We start from the raw sequence: 23,232 nt of genomic DNA, 5'->3' as shown, positions 1-23,232 counted from the left end.
TACAAAATAAACGCGTTTGAAAATAATTTATCAAATCTTATAAACCCAATTAAATATCTAATATATGTATATTGTTTTTGTTATACTCAAAAAGTTCTAACTGAGATCTATTTAACTCAATTTTTATTATTTCGTGTTAACATTATTTAATTATTTTATTTCTTTTTAAGATTAAGTTTTTAATCATGCCTGTTATAAAATATCAATGAAAGTAATAACACACTACCATTTGGTTGTCCAATACATCTTTGAGTAGTCTTGTCTTTAAACTATTTTATCACCCAAATTCAAGTTTTTATGATTGATTATGGAACATATGGGAAAAGTAATCTATGTCATGAATTACTTCACAACGATTGGTCTTTTTAATTATATTATTATTTATTATTCTCTACATAACAAAAAATATTACGATAAGAGAAAAACAAAATCATTTTTAGTCGTTTTGAAACTTATTGTTAAACATTGCACAAATTATTATAAGTTGAAAACCCCAGTTTAAAGCAAATTAAAAGTTAATTTATTTATTCCATTTTATATTTGTTATTTATATCAATTGTTGTGTTGTTACACGATACTATATATTAATAAGTAATAATTTTTTTGAAATAATTCTTTATGTAGCTATTAATTTATTAATTATTTTATGTTCTTTAACAAAAGTTTAAGATGTTTTTTTTAATGTATATTATGTTTTGATATTAAATTGAATTATAAATTTAGAGGAGGCTCCAAAAAAATAAAAAAACCAAATTTCAGTGGATTTGGGCTAAAAACTTTTTTTTAAAATGTTATATCTTTGCCAAAGAATATTGAACAAATTATTTTGAATTTAAAAAAAAATAAAATCGAAAGAATTGATAATTTAATAGCTTGAAAAAAATTTCCCTATCATATCCACTTATTAAAATGTCAAAATGAAAGATAATGTTAAAAAAATGACTCTATTATTTTATAATTACTTTAAAAAACTCTGAATTTAAAAATATAACCAAATTTAATTGCTAAAAATATGTTATAATATTACCTGACCCTCCAATGTGTCGAATTGGTTGTAAACTTGTGTGTTGCCACAGGAGAGCACAATGTGTTGTTCCAATAGATGACTTTATTTTCGACTCTGAATCCATTTATTCCAATATAACACACTCTTTGTTGACACGCAACTGCTTGCAGTCCAACATTTTCAAACTTTCCAGTGTAATACAACACATTGAGTAATGCTTGATCATACCCCCACATCATTTCTTTCCAATCCATATTATCACATAATATGTTGAGCACCTCTTTCATCTTATCAGCGCCACCAAAAGCAAAACCGCCATTTAATGAGGAGATGTTTCTCTGAACAAAGTCGTCTGCAATGGAAGACGAAATGTATCTTCGTATCCACCTTGCGTGTTCTGGGAAGTTGGCTGGTCCAAAACAGTCGTTTGGGTCGTTTGTACCATAGCACTCAAGTAGCCAATTGACTTCATTTGCACCAAAAGTTCTGAAAAAGTCTGCAAAGAATAGCACATCTCTGAAGTCAATAATAACAACACGGTCAATTTCTTTGATGTGTTTTGTTATATAATCTCTGAATGCAATGAATCTAAAAACAACGGCATCTTGGAAGGGGTGTCTTGTCACTTTATAAGTCTCGACGTGGAGGTCTGAAAGCCTTTTAAAATTACCAACACAAGTTGATGGTATTGAACTGAAAAGTAGAAACACAATTCGACAATCGGGCATTGCAATTCGTGTCATTTCAAGTGCTTGGAAAACAGACTCTTTGATACATTTGTTTTTGAAATCATATGACCCAATAACCAAATCCCTTTTAGTATTTGGACCATATTTGAAGACATCACCACATACCCCACTGTAATTGAATTTGGAAACGTCAATGTAGTTATTTTTGTAATAAAACATACCCGTCGACTTATTGTGTGTAAACTTGGTGTTGAATACATCAAGTGATGGAATGTCGATGTGTTGATTACTTCCACTGACACTCAGCGATGAAAAAGAATATGTAAAAGAAAGGTCGTGTTGAGTTGGAGTTATCAGAACAAAGAGAATGAAAACGATGAACGATAAAACAACGGAGGAAAAATAGTGTGGAAACGACATTATTATTCAAAGTTTGTTCAAGCGATTTTATTTGAAAAATAGGAAGGTATTTCTGCGTGATTTTCAAACGAAATAACAACAATTTGTTATTTGCAATAAAAACCAAGTTAATGAAATTATCATAATTTGGTAATACCAAAACAAAATGAAGTCAAATTCAATAATAGATATTAATTTTGTTGTGTTTGTTTTTCAAAAAAAAAATTAAACTTTTTGTTTCGATAATATTTATTTTCAATTTAAAAATAATTGTATTTTTAAAAACACAAAAATGAATTCCACCAGGGTCTATCACGGAACAGGGAAAAATTTGGAACTTGTCGCAAAAATGCATTTTAAAATGAAAAGGGGTATATTTTCTTTGTTTTTATGCCAAAAATAAAGTAGTTTTAGTAAAATTCATAGTATTGTTTGTTTTTACGATCTCCAAAACCTTTTCTTTACAGATGGACATTTTTTGCCGCGGTCGTTTTTCTACTTAAAACGATAGTTAACAATTAAACTATAAAATATTAAAATGTATAGTATACAAATCAATGGTTTATTAATATAATATTTATATTATACAAAACAAAACCATAAATTATAATTAATAATATTATATAATATTAAAAATTGTTTAATAATGATGAAATAATAATTTAATTTATTAGAATAAAATTTGTTATTAACTATACTTTTTTTAAAATATAGTTAAATGAAATCACTTAAAAATAATTGCTTTTTGGAATTAATTTTTCAAACATCGAACACTTGTTAATATTATTTTGTTGATGATCAAGAGTTTTACATACCGTGGGCTAACCAAAAGATATATAACACAATTTAAAGTTGTTTAATTCATTCTTTTGTTTTAAAGAAAACAAATCGACAAACAGAATCGTTACTTGCATAATTTGATAAATGTAACGAGCCTGTTTATCCATAACGCATAACAAGTAGAAGCCTTAGTTAGTCAATGATTGAATTTTTGCAATATTTTTATTCATTATAATTTTCATTATTACATATTAAAGTTATTATATATTTTACTATGTTTCATAATTTTTTATTAAAAACAGTTTGTCTGTACTCTTTATATTTATAAGTATAGAATGATATATAATAGTATAATTAATTAACTATTATTACTTACCAAAAAATTAAATTTACTCAAATTATATAGAATATTAATTTCAATAATTAAAATTATAAATATATAGTTTTATAATAATAAAACAATAAAATATTAATTAAAAATAATATTATATTAATAATAATTTTACTAAAAAAATAATAAACAGATAAAAATAAAAAATTGTTATTATTTTATAACATTTATCAAATAAAAAGTTTTAAATCTATTTAAAACTTTAGAAGAAATTTGGGGAGAAATCGTCTGTCAAAATTTGTTAGACAGATTTTATGTACTGTTGTAATAGTATACCATCACCTCTTGTTAGATTCATCCACGCAACTCATTTAATAATTATTGATAATGTTAAAGGTGAAGTAGGGAAAACGAATACAGAGTGTTTAATAGCATCGAATGATGCATTAGTGACTATTGGAGAGATAAAGATACTATAGTTAAAAGGCATGCGAAATCTGTTTTTAGGAAATTGCAAATGATCAAGGCAACAGAACAACGCCATCGTACGTTGCCTTCACAGACAGCGAGAGGCTGATTGGCGATGCAGCAAAGAACCAGATTGCGATGAATGTGAAGAATACAGTCTTTGATGCAAAGAGACTGGTTGGAAGACGCTTTAGTGATCCAGCAATTCAAGAAGATATGAAGCACTAGTCATTCACTGTCGTCAACGATGGCAATGACAAGCCGTTGATTCAGGTAAAGTACAAGGGAGAGACAAAGAAGTTCACACCAGAAGAGATCAGTTCGATGGTGCTGACGAAGATGAAGGAGACAGCAGAAGCGTTTGTTGGTGGGAAAGTCAACAACGCAGTCATCACATGTCCAGCCTATTTTAACGATTCACAGCGACAGGCAACAAAGGAAGCAGGCACAATTGCAGGCATCAATGTGCTCAGAATCATCAATGAGCCAACAGCAGCAGCAATAGCATATGGACTTGGCAAGAAGACGGAGAGAGAAAAGAACGTCTTGATCTTTGATCTTGGTGGTGGAACATTTGATGTCTCACTTCTTGCTATTGACGATGGTGTCTTTGAAGTGAAGGCAACAAACGGCAACACACACCTTGGTGGCGAAGACTTTGATAACAGAATGGTCAACCATTTCATTGCCGATTTCAAGAGAAAGTACAAGAAAGACATTTCAGGCAATGCACAAGCAGTCAGAAGACTCAGAACATCGTGTGAAAGGGCAAAGCGAACACTGTCATCGGCAGCAACAGCAAACATCGAAGTCGACCAGTTGTATGAAGGTATCGACTTTTACACATCAATCACAAGAGATCGTTTTGAAGAACTCAACATCGACTTCTTCAAGTCAACAATCGCACCAGTCGAGAAGGTGCTTGAAGACGCAAAACTGGACAAAGGGAGCATTGACGACGTGTGTTGATTGGTGGATCAACTCGTATTCCAAATGTTGTGCAGATACTACAAGACTTCTTCAATGGGAAGGAGATCAACAAGAGTATGAATCCAGACGAGGCTGTTGCATATGGTGCTGCTGTGCAGGCTGCCATTCTGACTGGAAATGGTGGAAAGGCAACAGAAGACGTGTTGCTGCTTGACGTCGCACCGTTGACACTTGGCATTGAGACAGCTGGCGGTGTGATGACAGCACTGATCCCACGAAACTCGACAATTCCAGCAAAGAAGTCACAGATCTTCTCAACATATGCAGACAACCAGCCAGGCGTGCTGATCCAAGTCTATGAAGGTGAGGCATTCATGACATCACACTGCAACCTGCTTGGCAAGTTTGAGTTGAGTGGCATCCCGCCAGCACCATGTGGAGTCACATAGTTGAAGTCACATTTGACGTTGATGCAAATGGGATTCTGAATGTCTCAACTGAAGACAAGACAACGGGAAAGAAGAACAAGATCACAATCACTAACGACAAGGAAAGACTCTTAAAGGTACCAATCAACAAGATGGTTATAGACGCAGAGAAGTTTAAGGCAGAGGACGACAAGATGAAGGAACGTATCGAGGGGAAGAATATACTTGAAAACTTCTGCTACTCGATGAAAAACACACTCAACGAGCAAATTGCAGCAAAGCTCTCACCAGATGACAAGGCAGCAATTGAAGCAATTATCAAGGAGATACTCGACTGGCTCGACAAGAACCAATCGGCATCAAATAATGAATACACACAGAAACAGAAGAAGCTGAGGATAAGATCAAGCCAATCTTCATACAGATATCGACAGAATAAAACTAGTAACATGTCTGGTGCACAACAACAGGGTGCAAAGAAGAGCGACACAAAGGGATCAAAGATAGAGGAGGTCGACTGATGTAATTCACTTATCTTTGCAAAGTTATTCGGAGTGACCCAAAAAAACTAATTTAAATTTGAATTAGTTTTTTAACTATTAATTTGTTACAAAAGTACTTGTTGTTTTGTGTTTGTCCATTATTAAATGTATTTTTGGAAATAATTATAATTTTTGATAGTAAATTAATAATAAAAATATAACTCGTTATATTGTTTTAAAAACACCATAGACACTATAAAAAGGATAATTTTATACACAGGAGGGCGTCCTTGATAAAGGGAGGACATCCCTAACACACAAATTACCTATTTCCCCTATATTCCCATCCTTCTTCCCCATGTCCATTTTTTTTCTTTATTTGAATAAAATATATTATATTATTATGTATAATATACATAAAAAAATATTATTATGTATTATTATTATAATATAATATACAATATATTTTATTGTAAATTGATAAAAACATGAATTTATTTTTTGTTCAGAAATGAGTTTTTTGTTTGTATATTAACAATAAAAAAACATATTTGGGTCAAAAATATTTATTTTGGAAATAATTTCACAGTTTTATAGTCGATAAATTGGTGAAAAATATTTTTGTAATAACAAGATAAAAATAATTCTCTTTTACCACAAATGGACAAATAGCTTGGAAATTATATATATTTTACTTTAAAAAATAAAACCTTTTACCAGTTTATTAAGTTGAAAAGATGCTTAAAAAAGATTAATTAAAAAAATATGTTGTTGTTTTAACTTAAATAGAAAGACAAGAAAATAGTTTTATTATAATTTATTTTAATTAATTATTAATTAAATTTTTTGATGCTTTATTTGACTAAATATAAATTCCAAATTCCAAAACGGGTTTGTTTTCATTGTCAATTGATAATTCTTTTTGCACAATTGTATTTAATTTAAACATAAATAATTCTAACAAACGGGCTTTTTAAAGTATTTTTAATTTGTGATGGCATTTGATAAAATTGGGTTGTCCCTCTTAAATAGAGTGTTTTACATAAAAAAACGCCATTTTGTTGTGGATTATAAAATAATTTATTGATAAAACAGTCATGTTTTATTTAATTTTTGAAGAGAAAATGAATTAATAACAATGGTTACATTACCATAATAAATAGTTTATAGAATTAAGACTAAAATAAAATTTGTATATTAAAAACTGAGTTTATTTTAAGTGTTAAAAACAATCTTTGTTTTGTGTATTATTAATTAACTTTGTGTTTCTGAGAAGAATGTTTTTCATTTTGATAGACAATCCAAACAATATTTGTTTCTTATTTTTTGACCAAATTATTTATTTATTTTACATTGAAAAAAAATCCATTTTATAAATATAAATCGAAACAAACTAAAAATACAATGAAAAAACATAATATAAATAGATGATATGTAAAAATATTTGGCAAAGATTAATAATTGAAATAATTATGCCTCTTGGAGAAACGTTTTCAGTTTCCCCACGAGGAGAGGAAGGGAAGAAAGCCCAGATATGAAGCGAAAACAAAGGACTATACATATAGCAGAAGTGACCTAGAAAAGGATGGAGTTAAACTGTTGGGACCCGAAAGATGGTGAACTATGCTTGTGGTGTTTAAAGCCGAAGGAAACTTTGGTAGAAGGACTAAGGAGTGTTACCGTGCAAATTACTTGCAATATATGAGTATAAGGGCGAAAGACTAATCGAACTATCAAGTAGCTAATTCCACCTGAATATTCCCTTAAGAAGGTTGAAGTGAGAAAGTAGTGACGAGTCGTAAAGATGATGATTGGCATGATGGACAGTTTGATTTTCAACAATTTAACAAAATATGAATAGTCGAGATATTTAAAATGATAATAATTTATTAGGAGTGAGCATATGGGACTTCAATTCGTCCTAGTTTGGTAAGCAGGACTGGCGATGCGGGATGAACCAAACATACAGATTAATTATCCAAGTCTTGCATGAGGAGAACCATTGAAAATATTTATTAATATTGACAAAAAAATTGCCATTGAAATTGTAAATTTTCAAAAAAAAAGTTTAACAACTCATTTACAGAATGGATGAGCCTGAAAATGGAAGGTATTATAATGAGAGAGAGTGATACTGTATCTCTGTGGAAACCGAGGCGCATGAGGAGTAAGGAAATGCATTGTGTCAAGAACACAGGAGTGATAAAGGTAGAGAAGTAATTTCTGTTGAAACAGACTTGAGTACAGATCTTGGTGGAAGTAGAAAATATTCAGAAGAGGAACAAAATATCTAAGGACTGAAGAGAAGAAAAGTTACTAGACAACATTAATTGCAATGAGGTGAATCAATTCTCAAAGACAGGTTGGCATAACAACAATACCCAATGAATATATAAACGTGTACCAAAAAGTAAATCAATTTGAATGTATTTGTTTATTATTTAATTGTTTATAATTATAATAGTATAATTTATTTATTTCAATTAATATAGTAAAAGTGTTAGAATTTTTTTATGAAATATATAGTTTCAATTTTAGTAAATTTTACTAAAAACCAAACTATATAAATTGATGTTTTTGTATTTTTTTGTCAAATCGGTTTGTTGCAATCAAAAAAACCAAAACAGTTCAAATCTATACAAAAATGATCATAAAAAACACTGAATTATTTTTACTCACGAACGTTTTTAATTTTTTGGCGTGAAAAAAAATTATGATTGTTTTCTTTGTTTTGTTTCATGGCAAAGTTGATTTTGTTTTAATTTGCGTTGTGTGTATCACGTTCTAACAATTATTATTGTAAATTTTGAACCTCTTTTGATTTATTTGTTATTGTTGGATGGTTTTTATTTGTTGTGATTTGTTATATTTGGGTTGTTTTTAAAAGGTCTTTAATATTAAAGTCTGTTTTCTATTTAGCGATATTCTAAAAATATAACAAAGAAAAGAACTAGACCGAAAATATTAAACCATTATTTACTATACTCAATATCGCTAATTAAAAACCATTAACTATTAATAAAATTGTCATTAATTTAAACTAATGTTAAACAAATCCTAAGCATTGACTTTTTTCCAAATCACTTGTTGTCGTCTTCAATTGACCCAAATGATAATTTGACGCGTCTGCTCGATCTAATATGACATTTTATCATTTTGAATAATTTAGTTGACATAGTTTATTTCTTCATATTCACATTTCAACGCCAACCTATTCTTCGTTTCGGCTTTATAAATTTTTCAGTTGTCAAACAATTTTGTTTTTTGTTATTTTTAACACATATTTATAAAAAAAGAACAAAAAAATAAAATACAAACCATTTTTTAGAAAAACAACTTTATTTTTATTATAAATTATAATACTGTTATTATAAATAATAGTAAAAACCCAATATCGTTAAATAAAAAACAGACTTTAATTCTATTTTGAAATTCAAATGGTATTTTAAAAATATGTTAATGTTTTAGAAATTTTGTTTTTCAAATTGTTATTCTTTTAGTATTTGTATTTATGTTATTAAAATGTTATCGATCCCGATAAATGATGTATTTATTACCTATCATTTTTGGGTAAAAAAAACTATATTTCAAAATGTTTGTCTTTTAACTATTTTTATTGATATTTTAATATATAGTTTTAGTTTATTATTATTATTGAGACTAAATTATTATTTTGTCCTATAACTGCTTTTGATTTATAAACGTTTCTAAATATAATGCCCGATTTTGTAGACATAGCTATCCTAATATTTAAATGTTCATTACACAAAAATAATAAATATATAATTATTTAAACTATAAGTTTATAGTTATAAATATAAATCATGTACTAAACAATTTAATTATTTATTAATACATTATTTCATTTTGTTTAGTTTAAAAATATAGTATTGATATTATATGTTATATAGTATTTTTTATAATTAACAGATATTTTAGAGTTTTTGAGTTTGTATTATTATTATTTAATATAGTTTTAAAATATATATATTTAGTTAATAACGTTAAATATAAATATGATAATATACATTTCTCTATTATTATTAGTTGTTTTATAGCAGTTTTAATTAGTAATTATTGGTTTTTTGGTTTATTTTTAAGTTGAATAGGTTTATTTTATTACATATTATAATAAAAATATGATTATTTAATAGATTGTTATTTCATTGTTATTTGTGTTATTAAAATGTTATTTGTAACTATCGGGTTGTTGTGTAAAACAGTGCTGCATTTGTCACAATTTTTGTGTTAATCATGGCAATCACAGCAATAATAAAAAATAAACCGATATTTAAAAATTGAATTGGCTTGTTTTCCCATTATTTTGCCAAATATTGATTCAAATAACTATCTATTTCAAAATTTTTTCAATTACAAAAGTCGGCTTTAAGCTCGCCGCTAGATCATAAAGAACGAAGTGAACATAAATTCAAGACCACTTTGGTGACGTGGCAAATAACAAAGAAAAAACACTTTTGTCACTTGATAGACCCTGATTCCACTCATATATGAAATAATAGTACTTGTTTTTAACAATAAATAGTTATTAAAAATAAAAATAATTACAGACTTCGTGCTTATTTTATGTTTGAAAATGTCATTGATTATTAAGTTATTTTAATTAAAATGATTAATTCAATCATTTAAATAATCGAATTATAAAACTGTGTTGTTAAAAATGATTTGGTATTTTCCAGTGCTATAATTTATTATTATATATATTATAAATTATATTAATATTATTAGTAAAATTAATAATAACACTTTTATTATATAATAATTGAAAATTAATTATATTTCTATCCTATTTTAAAATAATATTCGCTTCATATAAAACCATTGCTATTTGTATCACTAATAAAGTCAATTATTTTAAAGCTTATTGTCTCAATAATTATATTATTGATGATTAAACAGAAATTGCAACTGTTCTTCGATGCAATGAATATCTAATCGCTCTTTTTGTTTCTGTCCCCAACAATTTTGTATCAATTCATACAACATAATTGGGATTGGTTCACCATTCTCAGGACGCTTTCTAGATGAAACAAACTCTGCAATTTTCCAAGGAAATTTGAATGTGGTGATAGGATATGCATCTTTCCAAGAAAAACACTCAAACATGGTTATTGCAAATGAATACACGTCCGCACTTTTCGTGTATTTTTCCTGTTTCAACACTTCAGGTGCCATATAAATTGGTGTTCCAATTCCTTTTGTGAAGGTCATATTAGTCATCAATAAATTGACATTTCTAGCACTTCCAAAATCAGTTAACTTGGCATTTACACCATTCAAATCTATTGACAACACAAGGATATTGTCTGGTTTGATGTCTCTGTAAAGCATCCCATTCTTGTGAAGATATAAAATTCCCTTTGAAGCGTCTAACATGAATTTGACACAAAGTTTTATATTCATAATTTCACTCTTTTTATTTTTCATCAAGTCCTTCTAACTTCCATATTGTGCAAATTCGGTGACTAAACATATCTTGCTCGGTATGAATACAGCGCCATAAAAGTAAACGATAAATTCACTTCTCAACTTGTCTAACATTGAAACCTCATTCTCAAATTCTTCCATTTGATGTGAAGAATTGACAAAATTTTTCATTTTTTTGATAGCAACGATATTTCCTCTGAAAATACCTTTAAACACAATTCCAAAAGAGTCTTCTCCAAGTTTCTTCTCTTCAACCAACTCGTCTGGATCAAGTCGTGTTGATAGTTTGGTGGTGTATTTAAAATTAACGTGATGTGCACATGATGTACCATCACTTGTGGTAAAGAGATAACTAACAACAAAAGTACTGTCTATTGTCGATGTACACAATGGATTAAGAAATAGACTAAATTCGCATGCAAATTTTGGGGGAATTGTTACAATTGAAAGTTCAAAACGGATTGTGTATTTTTCAATATCACTTTTAGAAGTGAATTGAATCTTCACTTTGTGGTTTGTTGTGTTTCCAATAGAAAACAGATTTTTGATTTCTTTGTTAACATCAATTTCCTCATAGTCTTGGTCATCATAGGTGATCACAAATTCTTCATTTCTGGTGTGAATTGTCAGACCGTCTGCCATATCAACAAAAATCATATTTGTGTGCTTTAATTTGAAGAGCGTGAGTCCACTGGTATCTCTTTTGTGCTTAATGAATTTAATCATAACAAACAAGACCAACACTGTGATCAACACAAGAATGGCGATGATAACAACAACTATAAGAAATATCACCCATTACACCGCCGTTTTCGAACAATGTGTGCCATCGTCACTTGGTGAATACCAAAATGTACATGATGAACATTTTGAGTCTTTTGTATTTGTGCACTTTGTAATGTTGACATAACTTACACACATGGTGCTTTTGAGTACAAAGGTGTCATCACATGATGTGCACCGATTTTGTTCTGAACACTTTGCACACTTTTCAAAACACACTTCTGACACTCATTTCCATTGACTGTGTAATACCCATTTTTACACATTGAACAGCCACTTTCAGTCACTTCAACGGCACACGTCGTTATCGAAGAGCGTGAAAGACAATCGCCATTACTTGTTTTGTAGTTTGTTGCATTGCATTTAATACACGAGTTCTCTGTCAGACACTCACCACACTTGACATCACACAGCACACAATCTGCTCCCTTCTTGTAATACCCAACTTTGCAAACCAAACAACCATTCCCATTTGGCACTTTTCTTGCACAACTGTCATTCAACGCGTCATTGGATTTGCAGGTGTAGTCACTCAAAAAGTATCCATCTACACATGACATGCACATTGTCAAATCAAAACAACTTTCACAATTTGAGTTGCACGTGTCACATTTGTGTGTCGATACATTCAAAAAGGTATTTCCATCACATCTGATACACCCAATCGGAGTTGCTGTTCCACAATTCACATCAATTGCTGATGATTCAACACAACTCGCATTGCCATCATATGAGTACTTTGAAGAACATTCGACACACATGCCATTCACATACTTTATGCAGTTGTCTATTTGTGGTGCGCACTTTCCATTCTCTTTATTGTTTATTCCATCTGAACACACGTTTTTGACACAAACACTGCCATCTTCTTTCACATAATACGTCTTATCACACTTCTCGGTGGTTTTAAATGAACACAACAGACTTCCTTCGTTATTGGTTGTGCAGTTGTTACACACGTTGTTTTGTACATAAAACCCGTCTTTGCATTCAACAACATTTGAAAGACTGTGAACAACAACATTGCTGTCGACAACACTGCAAACGCCATAAGTGTTGATTAATGTCATGTTTGTTAAATCACACATTATACACTCTGATGGAACGCCGACTTTAATCTGGCAATTTCCATTATCTTTGGTGATATCAACACAATTGTTACCTTCAAATACAAAGCCATCTCTACATCGAAGACACTTATCTTTTATTAATGAAAGACAGTTTATGTATTCTTCACATGTGTTTGATATGGTATTGTATGTCAAATTCTCTTTGCATTTTATGCATTTATATTTGTCACCATTACACATCAGACAATAAGTGACTTGACATGCTGCACATCTCCCATCAGCAGTCTTGCCACCCTCATAACATGGTAAATGATTTTGACAGGTGAATATGCCGTTTTGGAAGTGCCCCGACTTGCACGACATGTTGTTGTATACAAACCCATTCGCTGCAACAAGAAAAACGTTTTTTGTGATTGTAAAATTATCTAAAACCACTTGGTTGTCAGATACCATTTCAATCTCAATAAAATCGGTGAGTGACAAAAAGTATTTTTCGTTTCCAATTACAATCACATTTTCTTCGTTTTCTGCTCTTTTTACATTTAAATTCTGTTTTGGCACATCTACTTTGACTTTCATTTGATGAAACGTGTCAATTGGTGTGATGTATGCATCGGTGAGTGGGCAATAATTTTCGATGTAATATGGATTACGTGTGTCTTCAGTGTGGTTCACATGACAATATATCTTATCTGAAGTACCATACCGTAATAGGTGACTTTCTAAAAGTACTTTAAATGGTGTTGTGTAGAATGACGTGTCAAGAGTGTTGTTTGAATATAAAAAGTCGAATTCACCATCATGTTGAAAATCAGAGAAGGCAGTTATTGTAACTGTGTTCGATACAAAAAAGTGGAAGATCTTTGATTGTTCTATCTGTGGAGACTTTAAATGTGCTTGTCAATATTAAAATGAGATTTTTGGTTTGAATGGTACTTCGATTATCAGCATCAAATTCTCTTGTTAATTCAAACGATTTTGATACAAAATTAATTCGTTGTGTTGAACTCGATATTTGAAAAGAATCTCTAGATAATTTAAAAATAAAAGAGCCTTGCAAATCAACATGTGAATTATCATTGATGGAAATTTGACTTTCAATTGTCTTTGAAAACATATCTGAACAAGTAAGTCTTGACTTTCCTAAAAGTGTATTTGAGACTGTACCACCTGTCATAGATACATTACCTTCCACTGAAATTCTTGAATTGTCAGAAAAAATCAAAATAGAAGAACTTATTTCTAATTGATTGGTATTTATAATTTAATTGCCAGTCGCATTTAACATACTTATATAGTCCAATTTAAATAATTCAAAAACAATCAAATTGCAATTTGATTCAAGTGTGATATTTCCTCCTACAAGTTCCAAATTTTTTTCTGTTTTCAAAGTTAAGCCAGTTGTCATTTGTAACTTTATGGTTAAAATTGTTACCGACTCTGAATATTCACACACATCATTAGCAGACAAAACACTGTCAATTTCTTCTATTACATTTGGCGGACATGTTGATAACGCAAATTTAATCGAAACAAATACAAAAATTAATCTTATCATTACAAACAGATGATTTACAAGTTTTTTACTTAAATTAATAAAGTACAAAATGTGTTATATTTTATAATTAAAATATATAATGTAATCAATAAATCAATTAAAAATGAATTGCAATTGCTCCCAATAAATTTTTTTTATATTTTTGGATAATAACATTTGTAATAAAAAAACAAATAAATATTGGTCAAAATATAAAATCTTTTGACAAGATCTAGAATTAATAACGTCTACTTAAAAAGATTTTTCTACAAATTGTTTTGTTTTAAAAAAAACACAATCGTTGATAAAATTAAGTTAATTTAAATACTTAATAGTAAGTTAACTATATATATATACCATAAACCAAAAACCGTACCATGAACAGACCAAAGAAAATAATTGACATAGTGTTTTTTACTATTGATCAGCAAAAGAAAAAGCCTTGAAAATATTGCCATAAATATCCTCAACTTCTGAGTAAACCCATGTTTTTTTTTCTATTTTTACTAGACCACCAACAGACCTTTTTTGGTCTTCATTTTTTTGTATTAACAAATCAAAAGTGCATTTAAAGTTATTTTTTTGCAATAAAAGTAAAACAATAACTTCAAACACAAGTGAGGTGTAACAATCAAAATAAAACCACAAATACTCAAAAAAATATGCAACAATTACCTTTAAAAGATTGTACAGAGAAAATTCTGTCGGGTGAAATATGGTTTGCACAATTACACAACTATTATTTATGTCAAAATTATAACGAAGAAATATACGAAAGTATTCTTCTTGATTATTGTAATGAATATCAACTTAAAAATTTGGAAGAAGCATCCAAAGGACCATTTGGATTAACTGAGAAGACTTGTGATGTGTTAATTAGAAGTGGAATTTCAACAAAACAAACATTTTTATTACCAATTGATTATGTTGAGAAGGATAAAATTGATGTATTCATGAAAGAGGTAAGAATGTATATGAAACAAACAACCTCAAAATTAGATATCATTTCAGTTAAGTCAAAAAATCAATTGTTGAATTCAGCTATCATAATACTTGATAAAGAAATGTCAAAAGAAGTAAATATAGAAAAATGTATTAAAAGTGGAATTTACACTCCCAATAATATCATCCGTGCTTTTAGAGAAAATGGTATAGTAGCACCTGGAAATGCTCGAATATACAAATACTTTGATTTAAAACGGTCTTCTTTTGTTAAAAAAATTCAACAACAACGAGATAGAATAAAAAGGTTGGTGATAAAACGAACTAAAAAATATCCCAAAGAAAGTGGTATTCAATGTGCCAAAAAATTGTCAAAATTCCATAAAACAAATGTTTCAGCTACAACAGTCAACAGAATACGAAAAAATAACTTTACATATAAAATTTCACCGAAAAAACCACTCCTTTCTTTAAAAAATATATCGGATAGAAAACGCTTTGTAACTGCTGAATTGAAAATGATTCAAAATATAGAAAAAAGTGGGAAAAAACCTCGCAAAATCGTGTATGCAGATGAATGTAGATTTTGTCTTGTGAAAGATTGTCGATCCAAAATGTGGATTCAACCACATTCTGAAAATTATAAATATTACACTTTTCTTCCAAAACACACTGCATCTGTGATGGTTTTTGGAGCCATAGGTCCTAATTATAAAAGTAAGTTAATTCGGCTGCACGGAAAAATTAATGCAGACAAATACATACAAATGTTCAAAGAAAATGATTTAATCAATTCTATTCAAAAGAAGTGTGGGAAAAATCCATTTTTATGCAAGACAACGCCCCTCCACACAAATCGAAAAAAAACACTAAAATATTTCAATGACAATAAATTTACATTACTTCAGGGATGGCCAGGAAATTCCCCAGACCTCAATCCAATTGAAAATGTCTGGTCAATAATCAAAAGACGAATTGAGATTACAGCTGGAATGAATGAAATGGAAATTTTTCAAAACGTTGAAAAAATGTGGAATAAAATAGGACGCAAAGAAATAAACACACTTATTGAATCTTATAAAAGGAGACTTGAAATTTGTAAAATTAATCACTTTCAATCGATCAAACAGTGGTGAAATTAAAAAGATGATTATAATTAAGTTTTCATATAAAAAATATATAATATTATATGTTTTTTTGTTGTTTTTTATAATTTATGTTGTAAATAATAGTTTGTTATTTATTTTAACTTTTACAAAAAAAATTAACAATCGAAATCATTTTTGGGAAGTTAAAATTTAAAAAGTGTCTCAAAAAAGTATTTTGGTAAAATAAATAAATAATAATAATAAATAAAAAAGTACTTTTGAAACATTATTTCATTTTTAAAAAATCAGACCAAAGAAAAAGTCCGGTTTTTGATTTGTGGTATATATATAGTTAAAGGGGGGCTAAAAACCGCTTCTTTTGTGAAAATCGCTTTTTAATGGTAAAAATAATAAAAATGTTATTAATTTTGTCTTTTTTGTTATTGTTTTTTCGTTTACAAAAAGAAAAAATAACAACAACAACAACATTGCCAAAGCTCTTTAAGAATATTTTAGAAGGAAAATCAATTATTTCTTATGTTATTGGGAAAAAACATCATAGTTTAGCCACAGGTTATGTATTCTTTCAGGAATGTTACGAAAACAATGACGAAAAACAAATCATAAATAGACTACGATTACAAAACGTTTTCAAGTTATTTTTGACTTTATTACAAATTATTTAAATATAATAAAAACAATTAAAACAAATTAATTGAATAAGTCTAACGCAGCTTTCACCGCGTTGATATAATGCACATAAACTGCCCAGTTAGATTAAATTAAATAATAAAAGTCGCTTTAGTCTTGATTTGTTTTGAAGTTGTAACGTATCAAACACAACACGTTTATGGCACAAAAAATTAAAACACATTTTTATTTGTTATTGTCAAAACCATCTACGCACTCTTTTCTCTCCTCACCATGTCAAATCCACACTCTTTCGCCATTATTTATATCACCTCCTCATTTGTTCACACATATATAAATACCAGTTCTATAAGTTTAAATACTCTTTTTGAAAAGACGAATTATTTTCCAATCAAAGTAGTTTTGAATATTTTTTATCAAAAATTCCAAATTTTTGTATTAAAGAAAGGCTCATTTTTTAAAGTTTGTGTTATTGATGTTTCCAAAACAGAATTTAAAATTGTAAACAACCATTTTTTCTAAAATTAAAAACAACAAATTGTTTAAAAGGAAACAATTTGTGAATTGCGATAGAATTGATAATTGTTTTTATACTTATTTGTTATAATAATTTTCATTATTTATATTTATTATTGAAAGACAAAAGACGAAAATACAGATCTCAATAATATTATATTTTTAATTAAATAACTAAAATAAACTAGATGTTATAAAAACAAATCATTTTGTCGATAAAATAAATTATATCTCTATTAATATCGCTTCTATTTTTTACATTTCAATTATTTTTGTTTAATTTTTTCGCAAAGTTTTTTATAAAATATTTATAAAAAACAAATTATAAAAAACTCCAAAGAAAATAAATTTATAGTTAAAATTAATTAAATCAATACCATCTTAAATTAAAATTGTTTAAGAATCATTCTCATTGTCGACTTGAGTGGTTTCTTCCCTTTGTTGACTTTCTTTTTGGTTTCCTTTGAGACTCTATCGAGTCGCTCTTTTTCAAGACGGCGCTTTTTTATTTGAGTGTTTTCAAGAGAAATACGTTTAAGTTCTTTTGTTTCTTTGGGGGTCCCCGTCTTTCCCAAGAATTTAAAGGCTTCTCTTGCTGATTTTATTTCAATTCTTATAACACCATGAATCAAATCGGATTGGTTATAATTAGGATTGATTTTTAAAGCTTTTTCTATTTCCTCTTGTGTTGGTTTTTTCATAGCCACTATGATTCCAGCCCGAGAAAATGCGCTTGTAACATTGTCCCCATTTGCAACCACTTCCCAATAATAGAGAATTTCTTAAATTCTTTCTTCTTCTGAAAAGTTCACAAAACCTTTCAAAAGATTTTTAAAATCGGGAGAATCCATTTTTAGAATATTTCCGACTTTGTGCTCAAATTTCCCCTCTTTTTCTTTCAACTCAAATTTGTGCTGCATCAACCCGTTTTTGTTTTGTAAAAACACCTTTTCTATCCCAAAAATTCCCAAGTCTAAAGGCTGGCACAGATGAGAACTATGGCAACTTCTTTGATCATTTCGACGTGATTTTCTAAAAATAGATCTTCTATTTGTTTAGAAAAGTGACCAGAGAATCCATCGAGAATTAAGTATGCTTTCGTATCCTATCTAACTCCCATTTGCTCTCTTTTTGCCTTAATTGTTGGGAAAAAGACTCTTTTTAGCCAAAGCGTGTAAAGGTCTGTTGTCAGCATACCAGATTGTTGTGTTCTAATAAGAGCTCTTCCACTTAAAATAGCAAGCGTGGTGTCTAACAAGGATAATCGTTTTGTTACCACAAGTGGAGTAAGTTTTGTTACATCAACACAAATGCAACAAAGTAAACTAATTCTGGCTTTATCCCGATCCACTTCGGTATAAACCTGCTCTCCCGACTCAACATATGCATAAACAATTTGTTGAGTGGCGTCTACCCATTGAGCAAAACCAACTTCGTCTAAATTAAAAACCAATTCTAAACATACCCCATCAAGTTTTTTCTTTAAGTCGGAATAATATGACATTATTGACTCTGGTTTAACTTCTGCCCTATTTTTTTCCATTACAGGTGCCATTTTTTTTCTAAACCTTCAATGTGTCCGACAATTTGATGTAATTGCCTCCTCTCTAAATTTTTCCCGAATTTTTGCTTAATAAATAAGCCAGCACCCAAAGAAGAAGAACTCCCCACATTTTTAATTTCAGCTTGAAGTTTTTCAATTTATAAATCTGTTAGCTTTCTTGGTCGTCCTTTTTCGGGTTTTTGGCCTGTTTTCATTTTAGAAATTTGTGTTTTAACTCCATGAGATTTCATTGTCCCGAAAAAAAGCTCCAAAGAGACCAAAAATGAAAGATTGTTTGTTTTGAGCGATTCTGAAATATCGGACGGAAGTTCAAAAAAAACAAAAACGGATCTGATCTCTAAAAGAATGAAAATTGAGCCAAATTACATTTTTTTTCTAAATTTTTAAACTTTTCAAAAGTGTCTGGACATGTTTTGAGATATTCAATGAGGCCTAAACTATTCAGAATTTTAGGACCTGCAAGGTGGAGGCTTTTAACCTTTTCCGAGCTCAGTTTATAAGGTTGTTTAATACCAGAAGATGACATAAGTTTATAAAGATTATGTTTGGTCAAATTATATATCACACGATGTTTTAAGGATTCTGATAAATATTAAAAATGTAATTATTTAAATTATAATGTATAATTTTATTGTTGGCGTGCATCACTTTTTTTATCTGAACTTACTCGTAGTTGTATGTAGTATACCTGGGTTATCAAATGGGGTTTTAAGCTCAATCAACTTATTGGATTGCTGTGTTGTTGTTGATTAGGCTTGCTGCAAACAATTTAAGTATAGTTATATTTAATGAACTAATGTTTTGTGTGTGTTAAATTTGTTTTTTATTGAATAGATTAGTGTAATTACTTAAATAAAATGATAGTTTTTATTTAAAAAAAACTATTTACATTCTATTAATAAATAATAATCATACTGATATTTTTTAGTAAATATAGTTTTATATTTATTGTTGTTTGGTTATATCATTTAGTTACTTTAATTAAAGAATCTATAAAACATAAAACGCATGTTTTGATTTGGATCGATAAAAATGAAAGCCACAACACAATTCATTTAACTGTCAAGTAAATAAGAGTATACAACCAAATTGATTCTTCGATGAATCGAATTTATTAACAACTATAATTGAATAATTGTTACTATTCGTAATTGTGTTGTATGTTCACTATTGGGGCAGTGATGAAGTTCAGAAACAATTTTATTTCTTTTCTCTTCCTATCTTTAATTTCATTTCTTTGTGAATTAATTTAATAATATTTTAATTTAATTAAGTATAAAAAATCATTTTTATCCTATAATAAACACCAAATTAACACTATGAATGCTTGATGAAACACTGTGTAAATAATTAATAAAAACAATTTTTGTCTTTCGGGCAACATTTAACTGTGTCATTGTATCATTATTCATTTAAAAACTATCATCTTTTGGTTAAATGTTGAAAGAATACAACCTCTTTCTTCAACAATTTTTATACCCAAATTGATAAATACATTTTTGGGCAACATAATTGAATGGACAATAAAACCGATACCTTCACCATCTTGGCTTTATATAACTTAAAAATATAACCAATTATTGTACAATGCCATATTATTTTTTGTGATTTTGCTCGAGGTTTTAAAACCGCTTCCCTTCTTTTTGGTGTAAACTTGCCAATAAATTACATGTATTTTGGTATTTAAAAGTAAATTATGCCACATTTTTGAAACTTTTATTCGAGTTAATTTTATCAGCAAAATATTGTTTTTTGTTGCCAATTTGTTAAAAATTGTAGTATGAAACAAGGATTTTTTTACCAATAAGAAATGTTGCCGACTTTGGAGATACCATGCACTATCTTTTTCGTCTTATTTTTATATATATATATCCTCTCTTCTTGGCGTATAAAACCGATACCATACCAAATCAAAAATGAACAACACTAAAATAATACCAAAAAGACCGGTTTTGTAAAATAATTGAAAAGTTTTTAAATTTTATCAAAAAACACAGAAAAAATATATCGGCATCCAAGCGTCTTAAAAACCGCTTCCATCATTTTGTCTTTTAAATTTTATTGAAAATTACAATATTTATTGTTTTGCTTCATTTTTGGTCATAATTTATTAAAAAATTGTTCACACACTTGAAGATGCATCGTACATACAATACTCAACACGAACTTGAATAAGAGTTGGTAATGGGGAATTCAAACGTCTTCACTTGGAACTTGCCAATATAAAATATTTAAATTTGGCCATAAAACGCACTTTTGATTAATTGAGGAATAAATTTGTAGGGGTGATGGAAAAAAGGTGCATTTATCTTCTGATACAAAAATGTAGGTATATCATTATAAAATATGATCAAACTCTGTTAGAACATTAAATTTAATTCTTGAGTATGTTTATAACCACTATGAGTATCATCGATTCTACTCTTAAAAAACAATGAAAAAAATAGAGGAAAATAAAGGGGGTGTGAAAAAAAGGTGCACTCATAGGTTCAAGATTAATAATTTTTTGTATTTCAACAAAAAATCGAAAAAGAGTTTGAAAAACAATTCAAAATAATTTTTGGTGTGTAACATTTTATTTTCTTTTTTATGTAATTAATTGTCCTCAAAATAAAATTTTGCTTGTTACTTTTAATAGTCTCGGTTTATGGCTTCGGCAAACTTTGCTTTTTTATGTAAAAAAATTTTCACAAAAAAATAAAAAGGCTACTTTCATTTTGTAAAATTTTGTTTGAATAAAAAACCCCTAATTTTTTCTTTTTTTTTGTTGAAACGGGAAAAAAATAAAGTTTAAATTTAATTATAATTAAATTAACAAAAACTATTTTTTTGAAAGAATCGGTTTTTAAGCGGAAGCGGTTTTTTATCCCCCCTTTATTTAAAAGAAGGCTGTTAAAATCTATTTATATTACGGTGAAAAGCTGATTTATTACAGAATTTATTTGAAAGAAAATGGGAAACAGCTTACAATAGTAAGAAATATAACCAAATACACATAAATTTTTAATTATATTTTATTATATATTTATTATTATATATCAGTGTAGTAAACGCAGTGTTTGTTAGTCTTATATCGTTTGAATTAACAAACCAAATTATCATCTTTGCAGTCTGCCTCATTATCATCTTTCTTATTTTCAAAGTAATTTAAATTAAGTCTTTTTGTCATTGTTGTTTTTGTGCTTTATTTTGTCTTCATAAACACATGAGTTCAAGTCTAAGTTGTCACTGTCGTGGTTTTGATGTTGTTAAACATAATAAACAAACTGTTTGACCTTGCAATGAACGAGATAATTTGATATCGTCGCTTTTGGAGATCTCCTTATAAACCCTTATAATTGGAAAAAAAGAACTTACATTTTTTTTCTAGATCATGTTTGCGATAAAACAATACCAAGTATGTAAATTATAATTATTAGTAAAGTTAGAGCATTATGTAATTATTTTGATTGGATATTTTCAAATGAAAAATAATTTTGTTTTTAAATGTTTAATCTATTGTCAATCTATGATTTATATTATAATTAATGACATTGCGAAAGGTAAAAATGGAATTGTATTAAATAATAAATTATCTAATTATTATTATAATTTAACCATTTCTGCACCTAAGATTTACTAATAAAATTAGTAAATTTACTATTAAATAATAATAAAAACCATAATTATCATTTTACTTATGCTCAAATCCGAACAGACAGAACATGAATTGATCCATTTGACACAACGTATCGAAGCTGTGGTTGTCGTTGTGTATCTCTTTTGAACTATACAAGTGTTCAGTGATTTTCATTACTTTTCAGACCCACCATTTGATCAATTTTTGAAACAAGTTATAGTATAAATTATAATTATTTATTAATATTTTTAGTTATTTTATTCTTCTTTATAAAAGTATGTGCTGAAATCCCAAAATGTTACATGTATTTACTGTAATAAAATGAACAATAAAATCCATCAAATAGCAAGAAAGTTGTTGATAATTATTTTTTTAATTAGTGGATAGAGGAATAAGAACCCCTCTAAAATAAATAACACATCAACTTTCACTTTGGTATCAGGTCTTCTCAATAACGTATTGGGTTGATAACAGTCATTGTCTCCATGATGTTTTCAACAATTT

The 23,232-nt window shown here is 28.5% G+C and overlaps 4 protein-coding genes across 4 annotated transcripts; all 4 read right to left on the bottom strand.

Annotated features, from left to right (window-relative positions):
- Positions 1 to 1,023: 1,023 nt before the first annotated feature.
- Positions 1,024 to 2,115, bottom strand: EIN_327180 (hypothetical protein; the record flags this gene model as incomplete). Its single annotated transcript, XM_004185369.1, has 1 exon — positions 1,024 to 2,115. The coding sequence occupies one exon, from the start codon at positions 2,113 to 2,115 to the stop codon at positions 1,024 to 1,026; it is 1,092 nt and encodes a 363-aa protein (XP_004185417.1).
- An 8,297-nt stretch (positions 2,116 to 10,412) lies between these two features.
- On the bottom strand, positions 10,413 to 10,907 carry EIN_327170 (serine/threonine protein kinase ppk11, putative; the record flags this gene model as incomplete). The annotated part of the gene is made up of 1 exon (XM_004185368.1): positions 10,413 to 10,907. The coding sequence occupies one exon, from the start codon at positions 10,905 to 10,907 to the stop codon at positions 10,413 to 10,415; it is 495 nt and encodes a 164-aa protein (XP_004185416.1).
- Positions 10,908 to 10,967: 60 nt separating this feature from the next.
- Positions 10,968 to 11,684, bottom strand: EIN_327160 (protein serine/threonine kinase, putative; the record flags this gene model as incomplete). The annotated part of the gene is made up of 1 exon (XM_004185367.1): positions 10,968 to 11,684. The coding sequence occupies one exon, from the start codon at positions 11,682 to 11,684 to the stop codon at positions 10,968 to 10,970; it is 717 nt and encodes a 238-aa protein (XP_004185415.1).
- Positions 11,685 to 11,756: 72 nt separating this feature from the next.
- On the bottom strand, positions 11,757 to 13,264 carry EIN_327150 (hypothetical protein; the record flags this gene model as incomplete). Its single annotated transcript, XM_004185366.1, has 2 exons — positions 11,757 to 11,833; positions 11,878 to 13,264. The coding sequence occupies 2 exons, from the start codon at positions 13,262 to 13,264 to the stop codon at positions 11,757 to 11,759; spliced, it is 1,464 nt and encodes a 487-aa protein (XP_004185414.1).
- Between the last annotated feature and the right edge of the window lie 9,968 nt (positions 13,265 to 23,232).

This window comes from Entamoeba invadens (genome assembly GCF_000330505.1).
Source record: "Entamoeba invadens IP1 unplaced genomic scaffold scaff_1105074725601, whole genome shotgun sequence".
Lineage (NCBI taxonomy): Eukaryota > Evosea > Mastigamoebida > Endamoebidae > Entamoeba > Entamoeba invadens.
This window is presented reverse-complemented; position numbering and strand designations above follow the sequence as displayed.